The sequence below is a fragment of the Salvelinus alpinus genome, chromosome 11, assembly GCF_045679555.1.
Source record: "Salvelinus alpinus chromosome 11, SLU_Salpinus.1, whole genome shotgun sequence".
NCBI classification, from domain to species: domain Eukaryota; kingdom Metazoa; phylum Chordata; class Actinopteri; order Salmoniformes; family Salmonidae; genus Salvelinus; species Salvelinus alpinus.
Window position 1 is genome coordinate 46,998,677 of NC_092096.1, and position 13,334 is coordinate 47,012,010.

The following is a 13,334-nucleotide window of genomic DNA, read 5'->3' on the forward strand; positions in this document are numbered from 1 at the left end:
TTTGCCTCTGTTTGTTTTCTGTTCAGATCATACGAGGGCTCCTCAAATACTGGCCCAAAACCTGCACCCAGAAAGAGGTGAGACATCTTTGTGTGTGTGTTTTTTTATAAACTCATGGTGTGATTCTCTCATATGTGTGTGAGCCTGTGTGTGTGCATCTGTGTGTGTGTGTGTGTGTCCGTCCGTGCGTGTGTGTGTATATTTGTGTGCATCTGTCTCTTCATCTTTGTGTGTGTGTGTGTGTGTGTGTGTGTGTGTGTGTGTGTGTGTGTGTGTGTGTGTGTGTGTGTGTGTGTGTGTGTGTGTGTGTGTGTGTGTGTGTGTGTGTGTGTGTGTGTGTGTGTGTGTGTGTGTGTGTGTGTGTGCATCTGTAGGTGATGTTCCTAGGGGAGATCGAGGAGATACTGGATGTGATCGAGCCATCTCAGTTTATCCGTGTTCAGGAGTCTCTCTTCAAACAGATCGCTGCCTGCATCTCCAGCCCACACTTCCAGGTACACACACACACACAAATTAAAATTAAAGCACACACATGCACGCACGCACGCACATACACACACACAGATCTCTGCCTGCATCTCCAGCCCACACTCCCAGGTTAGGCCATGCCCACCACATCTGGGCAGCCAATCCCCTGTCCTCTCACATTGATCTAATAAACTGCAAAGGACAAATTCTCTGGACAATAAAGATTTGTTGTACTGTAATACACTGAGTGTACAAAACATTAAGAACACCTGCTCTTTCCATTACTGACTTACCAGGTGAATCCAGGTGAAAGCTATGATCCCTTATTTATGTCACTTGTTAAATCCACTTTAATCAGTGTAGCTAAAGGGGAGGAGACCGGTTATAGAAGGATGTTTAAGCCTTGAGACAATTAAGACATGGATTGTGTATGTGTGCCATTCAGAGGGTAAATGGGGAGAGAAAAGATTTAACTGCCTTTGAACGGGGTATGGTAGTAGGTGCCATTTTGTATCAAGAACTGCAACGCTGCTGGGTTTTTCACGCTCAACAGTTTCCCGTGTGTATCAATAATGGCCCAAGGACATTCAGCCAACATGACACAACTATGGGAAGCATTAGAGTCAACATGGGCCAGCATCCCTGTGGAACACTTCCAACACCTTGAAGAGTCCATACCCTGACGAATTGAGGCTGTTCTGAGGGCAAAAGGGGTGTGCAACTCAATAGTAGGAAGCTATTCCTAATGTTTTGTACAGTCAGTGTATATAACCTAAGCTTTCTCATTCTTCCTCCCTCTATTCCCCTTCTGCTCTCCCTCCATCCATCCCTTCCTCCCTCTTCCTTCCTTCTCCCTCACTACTTCTCTCTCTCTCTCCATCCCTTTCTCTCTCTCTCTCCCTCATCCCTTTCTCTCCCTCCCTCTCTCCATCTCTCTCTCCCTCCCTGCTGTAGGTAGCAGAGAGGGCCTTGTACTTCTGGAACAACGAGTACATCTTGTCTCTGATAGAGGAGAACTGTCAGGTGATTCTACCGCTGGTCTTCGCCACACTCTACAGAGTGTCCAAGGAGCACTGGAACCAGTGAGTGACCTCTACCCCTTAACCTCTAACCCCTAACCTATAACCTTTGCTCTTTAAGTCTGTATGAACTGTGAATCTCTGCAGATATACCTCTTTAACCCCACCTTCACTCGTTTTCTGTCCTTCTCTCTTCCTCACCTCTCCATCTCTCTCTCTTTCTCTCTCTTTCTCTCTCCCTCCATTTCTCTCTCCCTCCATCCCCCTCTCCCTCCATCCATCCTCTCTCTCTCTCTCTCTCTCTCTCTCTCTCTCTCTCTCTCTCTCTCTCTCTCTCTGCAGGACTATAGTCTCTCTGATCTACAACGTTCTGAAGACCTTTATGGAGATGAACAGCAAGCTGTTTGATGACCTCACTGCCTCTTACAAAGTGGAAAAACAGAAGTGAGCGTGCGTGTACTAATATGTGTGTATAACACCCCTGTTTCTCATCCTCCCGTCTTTTTTTCTCCTTTTCTCTTTGTGTTCACTTGCATTCAATTCAAGGATCTTTATTGACACCAATGTTCCCTCTAAGCTACACGCATGCGCAGGTGCGCAGCTCCCCGGGACTGCCCCGCAGAAGAAATATCAGCCCGCGCAGAGAAGCACGAGATTGAACTTCACTCAACTTCCTACAGTGTTCCTCCTTAGTTAACACTATTAACATTTCGCTTTCCTGTGGGAATTGTGATCGAATCAACGCAACATTAGCCATTTTCAATGCAACATATCGAAACAAAATGAACTATGCAAGACTTAGTATGCAAAACTAACTATGCAAGAGATTTTGTTGTAGACAGAACATTTCAGAGTAAGATTCTATTGCATTGACACGCACGACTTAGCCCGTACTCTACACAGACTGGTGCGTCATAACCAATCAGAGCTGCAGTAGGCCTATATGCAAATAGGCCACTGTATATGGATCTGTGCCATTCACTTTGTACTGGACTGTGTTTACAGCATGAGTGGTCATGTGTAGATACGCTTGTTTTAAGATCAAAGCGAGAGCCACATGTGCACATTTGCTCATATCCTTTAAGAATTAGTGAATTATTAGCCCAGTTATTGATAATTTGTAGTCAGCAATGGGCGAGTGATTACTTCCTACAAGAGCACAAAACGTGTATCTTTGAAAAACGAGTTGGGTAAAGAGCATATTTTGTCTTAATTTTGGTAAATTGAGACCGTCTTGAATTAGCTAAATTGCCAATAGTATTTTTTAAATCTCATGGAATGTAAATCTCATGGAATGTAATGTAGATTGAACACCACACATTGGCTTCTACTGTTAGAACAGATATTTCCATGTTAAAATGGTATGGGATGCATTTTCTCATTTGGAAGTTGCATTGATTAGCATCACAAGTCATTATCTTCAATCAGTCAATCAAATGTATTTTATAAAGCCCTTTTTCCATCAGCAGTTATCACAAAGTCCTATATAGATTATCTTACATTTCTCTGTCTCAACCCCCCCCCCCCACCCACAACTTGACACAACTGTGGGAAGCATTGAAGTCAACATAGGCGAGTATCCCTGAGGAACGCTTTCGACACCATGCCCCGACGAATAGAAGCTGTTCTGAGGGCAAAATGGGGGGTGCAACTCAATAGTAGGAAGGTGTTCCTAATGTTTTGTACACTCAGTGTGTATATAACCTAAGCTGTCTCTCTCTTCCTACCTCTTCCCCTTCTGCTCTCCCTCCCTCCCTCCCTCCATCCATCTCTTCCTCCTCTCTCTCTCTCCCTCCTCCCTTCCTCACCTTTCCCCTCAAGGGAGTTGAAGAGGGAGTGTGAGCGTGCAGAGCTGTGGCGGGGGCTGGAGGAGCAGCAGGAGAGGAGACTGCAGATCCTGGGGGAGGCCAGTCGCAATCAGAAGAACCTCCAGGAGAGAGGGGAGCCTCCTCAGCCCTCCTCCACACAGACGGCATTCCCTGAGCATCCAAACCCCGAGCTCAGCGGAGCCTCTTCTAACACCTAGAACCAGACAGCGGAGGATCAGTACCAGGATACATAGAGTACTTAGCGGACATACAGAGACAGTATGCACATAGCCAAACACACACATGTACACACGAAGGAGCAGACGCACACGCTCAAACACACACACACACCCACACGCACACACACACACTGAGAACGTACACATGAACACACACATAGTCGCACACAGTCATATACTGTATACACACACACACTCATGCAGAATGTAAACAAAATATGAATCAACTCAAACAGACTGACACTCACCTACATTGAAGTGCAAACACAGCCCTCTACATACTCACTGGAAGACTACCCACACAAACTGCCCATCTTAAACAAGACATATTTTTCTCTCTCTCACACAAACACACACTCACACTCACAATCACACTCACACTCACACACACAGGTACTGGTTCTAGCTGTCTAGGTTTTGACGTGGAACCGTTTTCCCGGTTCTCCGACAAAGGACTTTATACCGTCCCAAAAGATACAGAGGAATGATGACGTGAATGCTACATAATATTGTTGCTTCTTCTTCTATTATTCTCTACTGTACTACTACTACTACTACTACTGATGTTTTTATATATATATATGTCTGAATATTATGATTATTATAGTGTTGGTGGGAGAATCTTTAGTGTAGAACTCCTAAAGCTTTAGCATAACTAGAGCATGGTCCAAATCACACCCTATTCGCTACAGAGCGAGTGCACTATTGGCCAAATGTAGTACACTATATGGGGCCTAATCCCCATATTGTAGTGCAATACTACTGACCAAAAGCAGTGCACTATAATGGGGAAAGGGGCTACTTCCCAAATGGCACCCTATTCCCTACATAGTGCACTACTTTTGACAACTCCCCTATGGACCCTGGTCAAAAGTAGTGCACTATTTAGGGAATAGGGTGCCATTTGGGACGGACCCAGTGTATGATTTTGGGCGACCCCTAATCTCCTAAACTAAAACAATGTTCTGATATGTCATTATTCTTGTCCATTCATAATTGGGCATAGAGAGAAGTAAGAGAGTCAGAAAACCATGTTTTTCTAGTAATATTCAAATTTGTTTTGGATAATGTGTGTATTGGGGTTGTGTCCTAAATGGCACAATTTCCCCTATGAAGTGCACTACTTTTGACCAGGGCCCATAGAGCTCTGGTCAACAGTAGTACACTATATAGGGAATAGTGTGCCATTTGGGATGCGGCCTCAGTCTACCATCTGTGGGCTCAGTCTACTAGTCCTTGATTTCACACAGTCTTACTGTACTTCTGTGCATCTTATTATGATTCATTCGTTTGATGAAATTATTTTGAATTTGTTTGAATATTTTTATGTTTTTGTGTGTTCATTTTGGCGATATCTGATATTTATGATATTTTTTTATTTGATCTCTGTAATTGTGACCTTATTGCAGGAAGTTGGCAAAGATGAGACGTGTTTGTGTGTGTGTGTCTGAGAGAGATGGCGAGGTCATGGAAGTGTGTGTGTATGCGTGTATGCGCGTGTGTGTGTTCATGTGTGTAAGATGCAGAGGTGATGGAAGTGTGTGTGTGTGAGAATTCAGTCTGAGTGTAACAGTGACAGGAGATGTGTATAGACAGAGTGATAGAGGGAGAGAGGTGGCATCGATCCCTCTTTCTCTCTTCTCTCCCTTTCTCTCCTTTCGTAGGAACAGGATTTGAATCAGAATGTAACACTTTTGATTGATTGTGAATCTGGAGGTTTTTCTTGCGTCTTGTTACCAAGACAACCAGACCAGCAGCCTTCAACACTCTTTTAACTGTTTTTAATTTCAACAAAACAAAAAAGGACATAAAGGAACAAACCTCACTATCGTTAAAACACTTCCTGAATTTTGCAAGTTACCCATAATTCCCCCATTTGTCAGTCAGTCAGTTCACTGGGAGAATAATCTTCCCGTCCACTATTCTGTTCAAGAACGAAAAGAATCCTTCCGGAAATCGGGAATTCCGGAATTGGAACGCAATTTATCAACTGAAAGAAGAGGTTCCCGTCAGTAGAATTATAGAACAGCAATAATAATGGAATTGAATATGTACACATAAGTAGCATTGCTAAACTGCAATTGCAGTGTCCTCCTGGTCTGGTTTGTAGGCTATCCATGCTCAGAAACATAGAAACGATTGAGGATGACAATGTATTTTTTTTCGGGGACCAACAGCTGGGTAGATGAATGTACAGTCAAGTTAAACCGGGATTGTAGAAAGGAAAAGATGATGTGCTAAATTAACTTCACTTTGAGAAAACAATGGAGTGTGTTTGTGTCGTTTTTTAATGGTCTCTTGTGTAATCTCTCTCTCTCTCTTTTGTCCCTATCACTCCATCCATCTAATGGGGCATAGATGTTATTTCCCCTATTTAGGGTTCTGGACCGGTTCCAACTGATATATTGCTGTACAGAGCGCTCTGTGAATTTCACAGGGTTCAGTGCCTTATAGTGCGAGAAAGCCCCGCTACCACTCTGTCAGCGGTGCTGACTTGAAGTGTCAGGTTTCACACCATACATTTGCATAGTGTCATATTTTCTGTTCTATCCAGACAAAGCAAATCTGGTAATCATCGTTTCATCTCGCTGTGATATTCTCAGATGAATTTATAGCTGTCAACATTTAAAAAAAACTTGAAATAATTTAGTAGAATTGAAACCGACCACTTTCTCTTGGTCAAAGAGGGACGAAATTGTGTCTCTGCGTTGCTCAGGCGACGCTTGGCAGGAAATGCTCTTTTGTCAGTTATATGAAATGTGGCCAAATTTGTCTCATATTTATTTTACATTTATAAGAAAGATGAAATCTTTTCTAATTTGATTGTTACTATATTTAGATTTTTTTTAATTAATTCCTCCACTTTTGTTGAATAGGGGAAAAATCATGTATGATTTTTTATATTTTAATAATATTTGTACTATGTATTTGAGCTTGTGTTCTCAAAAGTGAGTACACCTCAGCAAGTTATAACTCTTTTTACTAAAAAGGTGAACTCATTACTAGTAATTATTTAGTGCCATCTCATGACTTCTATTTAGTCGGAAATCTACATTCTACATCTAAATCTACACACACACTATCTACCTTTCTCTCTCTGCCTCTCACTCGCTCCCTCTCATCCTTCACTAATTTCTCCATCTCTCTCACTCTCTTTCTCACACACAGACACACACACATAGAAGACCCCCCCCCCCAGGAGTCGCCAAGTTTAAGGGCATTTCGTTATAATTGCTATGACGTCAGAGTGTCCGTACAATTTAACTGGACTAAAAGCAAAATCAAAACATTTGTTCTGAGATAGGGCATATTCAGACAGTGGAGAAGATGCCCAACTGTTGTTTTTATAATTAAACTAGTCTTTACGTAGCCTACCAAACAGATTTGTATAGTCTACTTTCGTTGTTGGTGGTTATCTTTATTTTGACAATATTTGTGAAATGTTAAATTATTTGTTGCTCCTTTAAAATAGTTGAATCCTTTTATTTTCTTGTAGTTAACAGACACTTCTCATGACAATGATGTTTATTGGTACTACGCGTGTCACTCCAGGTAATTTGAGCGCATGAGGACCATCAGCCTTGCTGTCGCCATTAGACATGTTTTCAGGTACATTTCTGTACGTGAACAAAACAGACCTTTGATTCTGTTGATAAGACAACGAAAGCAACCAGTAGATTGTAGAATGCAGCATAATTCTAATAACACATCTACATCATTGACGTAAATGTTTAGAAATCAGTTTAGCTTACAATTTTAATGAAATAAAAACGTTGTATAACTGATGGACATTTTATTTCCTTTATCATGACAAGAACTTATCACTGTACTTGTCTAGTTGCTCAGGCTCAGCACAGAGATCTCTTGATCGGCCGTGCAGGAATCATGACGTACGCTAGGGGGAGTTCTATATGTTTGTCGTGTCAGAACAGAAGAGACTTCAATAGTTTGACTTACCTGTCTTACATGAAGCAAGATTGAACTGATAGTAACTTATGTGAAAGTTACCATAAATTATTACAAAAATGTTGTTGACCAGATGTAGACCAGATGTAAATTTGATGTATGAGTTTAAAATGTATTGAGCCATCAGACCATTCTCATCATCACTTCTCTCTCTATTCATCTCTCTCTGTCTCTGTCTCAGGATTTTGTTGCCCTGCTAACTCTCTCTGGCTACATTTACACAGGCAGCCCAATTCTGATACATTTTTTTTGCTAATTGGCATTTTGACTGCTGCAACACCTGGGAGATAGGTAAACAGGACAACAAACACATGCACACACCTGGACACTTCCTTGAACAAAGATAGGGCTTTTTTGAGCTGCAGTAGAACTCCTCCTCGCTTGGCCTGCCTCCAAGCCTCCGATTGTGTATGTGTTTATTCTCGCTTGCTCTATAAGTCGTCCCACGTCTTGCCATCTCATCATATCATCTTGCCATATCTCACCTTATCAAACAACAATGATGTATCATTGGCAGGGTTAATAGGGTTGTTATGTTGTTTCTGTTGCCCTATAGAAGTTGTTCCCGGAGCCCCCCTACATCCAGCGGCACCACCATGTGTGTTCCTACGGGCGTACCCGCTATCTGACGACCCACCTGCCAGGCTGCCAGCTTCACGTCTCCCCTCTTTACACCTAGAGCTGTGTGGGGAGTGTATGTGTGTGTGAGATATATGTCTCACCCCTCTACCCCTATCCTCTCACCTAGCAGTGCCATTACTGTCTGCTTCACACAGGACACTGAGGGAAAGGAGTATGTGTATTGGTTGGGGTGTAGGGGAGGGGAGCAGGGATTGTGTGTCGGGGGACCAGGTTGTGTGTTTGTGTGAGAGAGAGATTGAGGAGATGAGAGGTGTGTGTGTGTGTGTGTGTGTGTGTGTGTGTGTGTGTGTGTGTGTGTGTGTGTGTGTGTGTGTGTGTGTGTGTGTGTGTGTGTGTGTGTGTGTGTGTGTGTGTGTGTGTGTGTGTGTGTGTGTGTGTGTGTGTGTGTGTGTGTGTGTGTGTGTGTGTGTGTGTGTGTGTGTGTGTGTGTGTGTGTGTGTGTGTGTGTGTGTGTGTGTGTGTGTGTGTGTGTGTGTGTGTGTGTGTGTGTGTGTGTGTGAAAGACCAAGAGGGTTTCATATTGCTGTATGTACACTGCTGTAGTGTTATAACACAGAAAAGTTCTTTAAAATCTGTTGTAATCTTTTCAATTTTTATTTCATCAACACTTCCAACATTCTTTCTTGTCACTTATTTACAAAACATCAGTTGTTCAAGCTCATTAATATAAATAAAGTTTAATGTACATTCTTTTGTCTCTTAATGTCTGGCTGTGTAGTGGCCATAGAATTAATAGAACAGAATTGGAACGTCTGACCATGGCAACTTGATTGGTAAACACTCAAATTGGCTGCCAGTCCACCCATTGATTAGAAAGTGGATTCTAGTTCTACTCATTCTAGTTCTGTGGTAGGGGCTGTATAGCAGATCTATGTAGAGTTAATTATTGTATTATCAATCTAAATGGCTGTCAGTGCCTACGCATGCATCCCAAATGGCACCCTATTCCCTTTATAGTGCACTACTTCTGACCAGTCCGCTATGGACTGTGTGCACTACAAAGGGATGTGCACTACAAAGGGAATAGGGTGTTAACTCATACAGGGTCACAAACTGTCTTCTCCTGTCTTAAACCAATGTTTTAACCAACAATTCTTAAATAAAGCAACGTTATAAAAAGTGTTTCTCAAGTCTTTTTTCCCTGCTCCACCGTTCCATTCTAGGTATGCACAAACCTCTCTCTCTCATATACAGTACATTTGATTGACAGATTGCTCTCCTTGAGACTCCATCTTATACCAGTCCTCATGTTACAGTTTGTTGCATGTTCCCGCGGCGACGGTGGCGTCTCAGTAGCGTGACTTGCGACACATGTCGCAGTGACAGGCCCGCGCCGTCAGGATCTTAATGTCGTTGTGATGACGAGCACGAGGGCAGTCCAGACGAACTTTGATCTTAGGGAAATTAATACAATTTAAATATTTTATATCACATTTTTTACATTTTCAGACATGTCAAGTGACAATGTTCCAACCAAATAGGTAATCAGGATGACATACCCTTACCCTACGTGTGTGTGTGTGTGTGTGTGTGTGTGTGTGTGTGTGTGTGTGTGTGTGTGTGTGTGTGTGTGTGTGTGTGTGTGTGTGTGTGTGTGTGTGTGTGTGTGTGTGTGTGTGTGTGTGTGTGTGTGTGTGTGTGTGTGTGTGTGTGTGTATATACTCTACCTTTGCGTCTTTGCTGATAGTGCAGTATTTCAAGGCTGAGATAATGTTGTGTGTGTCTCTGTCTCTGTGTCCATACTCTACCTTTGCATCCTTGCTGATGGTACAACATCTTGACGCTGAGGTGATGTTGTGAGTGAAGTTAGATGCCACCAGGACAGAGTAGCGTGAGGGAAAGGCACTGGACTCACAGTATCCAACACAGGCATACACAACATGGGTTCCCTTACATGTCCCACGCCGGTCACTACGGATGGTCACGTTAAATGCTGCAGGAGCGGAGAGGAAAGAGGAGAACAATTAATTTAAACAAGTAATTGACCAACGACAATTCAATTATTTGAATTACATTTTGTATGTTTTTTTTCTGTGAGCTCAATGCGCACATTGCACAGATTCTCTAGAGATAAATTAGATCCAGCCGGAACTGTGACGATGTAGTAGGGAGTTGTTGTTTCCAACAGGCCAATATTCAACATAATTACCACATTTTATGCGCTAAACTAACTACAATGACCATAATCCATTGCGCATCTACTTGTCCAGTCTGTGTTTCTTTTATGCCTGCTATGGGAAGAGACAGAAGAATGCACAATAGTGAGGGGATATAGATATCAGCTGTTGCTTGGTGAGGTGTCCCTACCTGAAACTGCAGTTGAAGTCTGAAGTTTACATACACCTTAGCCAAATACATTTAAACTTAGTTTTTCCACAATTCCTGACATTTAATCCGAGTAAACATTCCCTGTTTTAGGTCAGTTAGGATCACCACTTTATTTTAAGAATGTGAAAGGTCAGAATAATAGTAGAGAGAATGATTTATTTCAGCTTTATTTCTTTCATCACATTCCCAGTGGGTCAGAAGTTTAAATACACTCAACTAGTATTTGATACCATTGCATTTAAATTGTTTAACTTGGGTCAAACGTTTCAGGTAGCCTTCCACAGGCTTCCCACAATAAGTTGGGTGAATTTTGGCCCATTCCTTCTGACAGAGTCAAGTTTGTAGGCCTCCTTGCTCGCACACACCTTTTCAGGTCTGCCTACAATGTTCTATAGGATTGAGGTCTGGGCTTTGTGATGGCCACTCCAATACATTGACTTTGTTGTCCTTAAGCCATTTTGCCACAACTTTGGAAGTATGCTTGGGGTCAATGTCCATTTGGAAGACCCATTTGCGACCAAGCTTTAACGTCCTGACAGATGTCTTGAGACGTTGCTTCAATATATCCACATAATTGTCCTTCCTTATGATGCCTTCTATTTTGTGAAGTGCACCAGTCCCTCTTGCAGCAAAGCACCCCCACAACATGATGCTGCCACCCCCGTGCTTCCCGGTTGGGATGGTGTTCTTCGGCTTGCAAGCATCCCCTTTTTTCCTCCAAACATAACGATGGTCATTACGGCCAAACAGTCCTAATTTTGTTTCATCAGACCAGAGGACATTTCTCCAAAAGTACAATCTTTGTCCCCATGTGGAGTTGCAAACCGTAGTCTGACTTTTTTATGGCGGTTTTGGAGCAGTGGCTGCTTCCTTGTTGAGCGGCCTTTCAGGTTATGTCGATATAGGACTCGTTTTACCGTGGAAATAGATACTTTTCTACCTGTTTCCTCCAGCATTTTCACAAGATTCTTTGCTGTTGTTCTGGGATAGATTTGCACTTTTCACACCAAAGTACGTTCATCTCTAGGAGACAGAACACATCTCCTTCCTGAGCGGTATGACGGCTGCGTGGTCCCATGGTGTTGATACTTGCGTTCTATTGTTTGTACAGATGAACGTGGTACCTTCAGGCGTCTGGAAATTGCTCCCAAGCAGTTAAACAATTAATAGGTTTTTTTCTGTGTTGTTACAGCATTCAACTCTGATTGTTTTTTATTAAATTAACCAAAACCACCTCAAAAAGCAATAATCACTCAGCACGAGTGTGTTTATCTGTAAAGAGTGTGTGTGTGTGTGTGTGTGTGTGTGTGTGTGTGTGTGTGTGTGTGTGTGTGTGTGTGTGTGTGTGTGTGTGTGTGTGTGTGTGTGTGTGTGTGTGTGTGTGTGTGTGTGTGTGTGTGTGTGTGTGTGTATATATTTGTATATTATGTGTGTGTATCTGTATATGTCTGTGTGTGTTAGACTGACGGTATAGATGGCAGCCAGGTCCTGTGCTGAGCTCCTCGTAGCTGAAGTTGAATGGTGACAGCAGCAGCAGGGTCAGCAGCAGCATTAGCACACATAGGTTAGAGGGCACACACTGAGACATGATGACAAAGGACAGTGGCCTGCATGGGACAAACAGAACAAACAGAGAGAATGATTAATATAAGTTGGAGTTGCCATGCCTCGAAGTGTGTGTCTGTGTGTCTGTGTGTGTATATGGTCATTTGCACTGTTTAGTCTCAGCCAGTGTGGTTAGGTGATTGTTACCCTGTTTCAGTGTGTGTGTGTGTGTGTGTGTGTGTGTGTGTGTGTGTGTGTGTGTGTGTGTGTGTGTGTGTGTGTGTGTGTGTGTGTGTGTGTGTGTGTGTGTGTGATAATCATTCCTCATTTGATATGAAAGCAAAATCTATGCAAAAAGTCTACATTAAGTTATGAGAACAGATATAACGTCAGTATTCGGCCCCAAGTGCCCAACGTGGAACTCAAGTTTATCCATCATATTCTGTAGGCCTACATGCACGTATACGTATGACAAAACTAAATATGTTACTGAATCACTTGACAAAACCCTTAGTATAAATGTAAGAATAATGTGTAGACTAAGTAAATTCCTACAAGATCAGATTTATCTGAAACACACCAATCCACTATTTTGTGGCCAAAACACACAGTATTTATTACATACTGTATACACTAATTGCAGAACTTAAGTTATTGTATTTTACTTAGTGAGATGTGGCTCATTAAAACTTTCATGCAACTTATATTGACAGAGACAGACAAACATCCACTGACACACACAAACACTCAAGAATTTATACACAAAATCTCGCCAACACAATAATGTATCCAAAAGCCTGAATATGTAAAGAAAATACAAAATTGAGACGATTAACAAGCTGTACAAGTGAGAACAACAATTATCAGGTGTGTGTGTGTGTATAAGTGTGTGTGTGTGAGGTGCTGGTGTTACCTGTTAAGTTGTGGTATATGTTTTCTTCAGCCCAGGGGAGTCAAGGTGAATCGGCAGGGCAGCAGCGTCGACAGGTGTGTGTGAGTGTGTGTTTCCTACCTCACACACGGCTATATGTAGCTCCTCAGGTAAACGGGAGAAGAGTCTAAGTTACTCCTTTGGTCACACCCACAGCAACCTCTTTTTCTCTCTCAAAGTGTGTGTGTGTGTGTTTGTGTGAATGTGAGAAAGTGTTTGAGTGTCTGGACCCCTCCTTTTCTTAACCTTCACTCTTAACTCTTCACTCCTAGTCTCTCTCTCTCTCTCTCTCTCTCTCTCTCTCTCTCTCTCTCTCTCTCTCTCTCTCTCTCTCTCTCTCTCTCTCTCTCTCTCTCTCTCTCTCTCTCTCTCTCTCTCTCTCTCTCTC

General features: G+C 42.5%; 2 protein-coding genes across 3 annotated transcripts in view; one reads left to right on the top strand and one right to left on the bottom strand.

The window, feature by feature from the left end:
• The window catches only part of LOC139534863 (serine/threonine-protein phosphatase 2A 56 kDa regulatory subunit beta isoform), a 49,447-nt gene extending 43,648 nt beyond the window's left edge, over nucleotides 1-5,799 (top strand). Inside the window, exons 9-13 of one of the 2 annotated variants that reach the window (XM_071334336.1) lie at nucleotides 27-77; nucleotides 375-494; nucleotides 1,423-1,550; nucleotides 1,830-1,937; nucleotides 3,309-3,417. In XM_071334336.1, coding sequence (XP_071190437.1) covers nucleotides 27-77; nucleotides 375-494; nucleotides 1,423-1,550; nucleotides 1,830-1,935 — 405 coding nt within the window. In that variant the 3' untranslated portion in view covers nucleotides 1,936-1,937; nucleotides 3,309-3,417. Of the gene's footprint in view, nucleotides 1-26; nucleotides 78-374; nucleotides 495-1,422; nucleotides 1,551-1,829; nucleotides 1,938-3,308 lie in introns of both variants that reach the window. The other variant, XM_071334334.1, reaches the window with a different exon arrangement.
• Nucleotides 5,800-8,717: 2,918 nt separating this feature from the next.
• Nucleotides 8,718-12,071, bottom strand: LOC139533423 (glycoprotein hormone alpha-2-like). The gene is made up of 3 exons (XM_071331453.1): nucleotides 11,938-12,071; nucleotides 9,891-10,075; nucleotides 8,718-9,536 (listed from the first exon to the last, which is right to left on the bottom strand). Exons 1-3 carry the CDS (start codon nucleotides 12,056-12,058, stop codon nucleotides 9,432-9,434), a joined length of 411 nt encoding a protein of 136 aa, XP_071187554.1. The 5' UTR covers nucleotides 12,059-12,071; the 3' UTR covers nucleotides 8,718-9,431.
• Nucleotides 12,072-13,334: the final 1,263 nt, after the last annotated feature.

Coding starts and splice junctions, on each gene's coding strand:
- LOC139533423 (XM_071331453.1), bottom strand. CDS start 12,058: ATGTCTCAGTGTGTGCCCTCTAACCTATGTGTGCTAATGCTGCTGCTG. Junction 10,076..11,937: donor ACCTGGCTGCCATCTATACC/GTCAGTCTAACA, acceptor CCGCTCCTGCAG/CATTTAACGTGACCATCCGT. Junction 9,537..9,890: donor CCATCAGCAAGGATGCAAAG/GTAGAGTATGGA, acceptor AATTTCCCTAAG/ATCAAAGTTCGTCTGGACTG.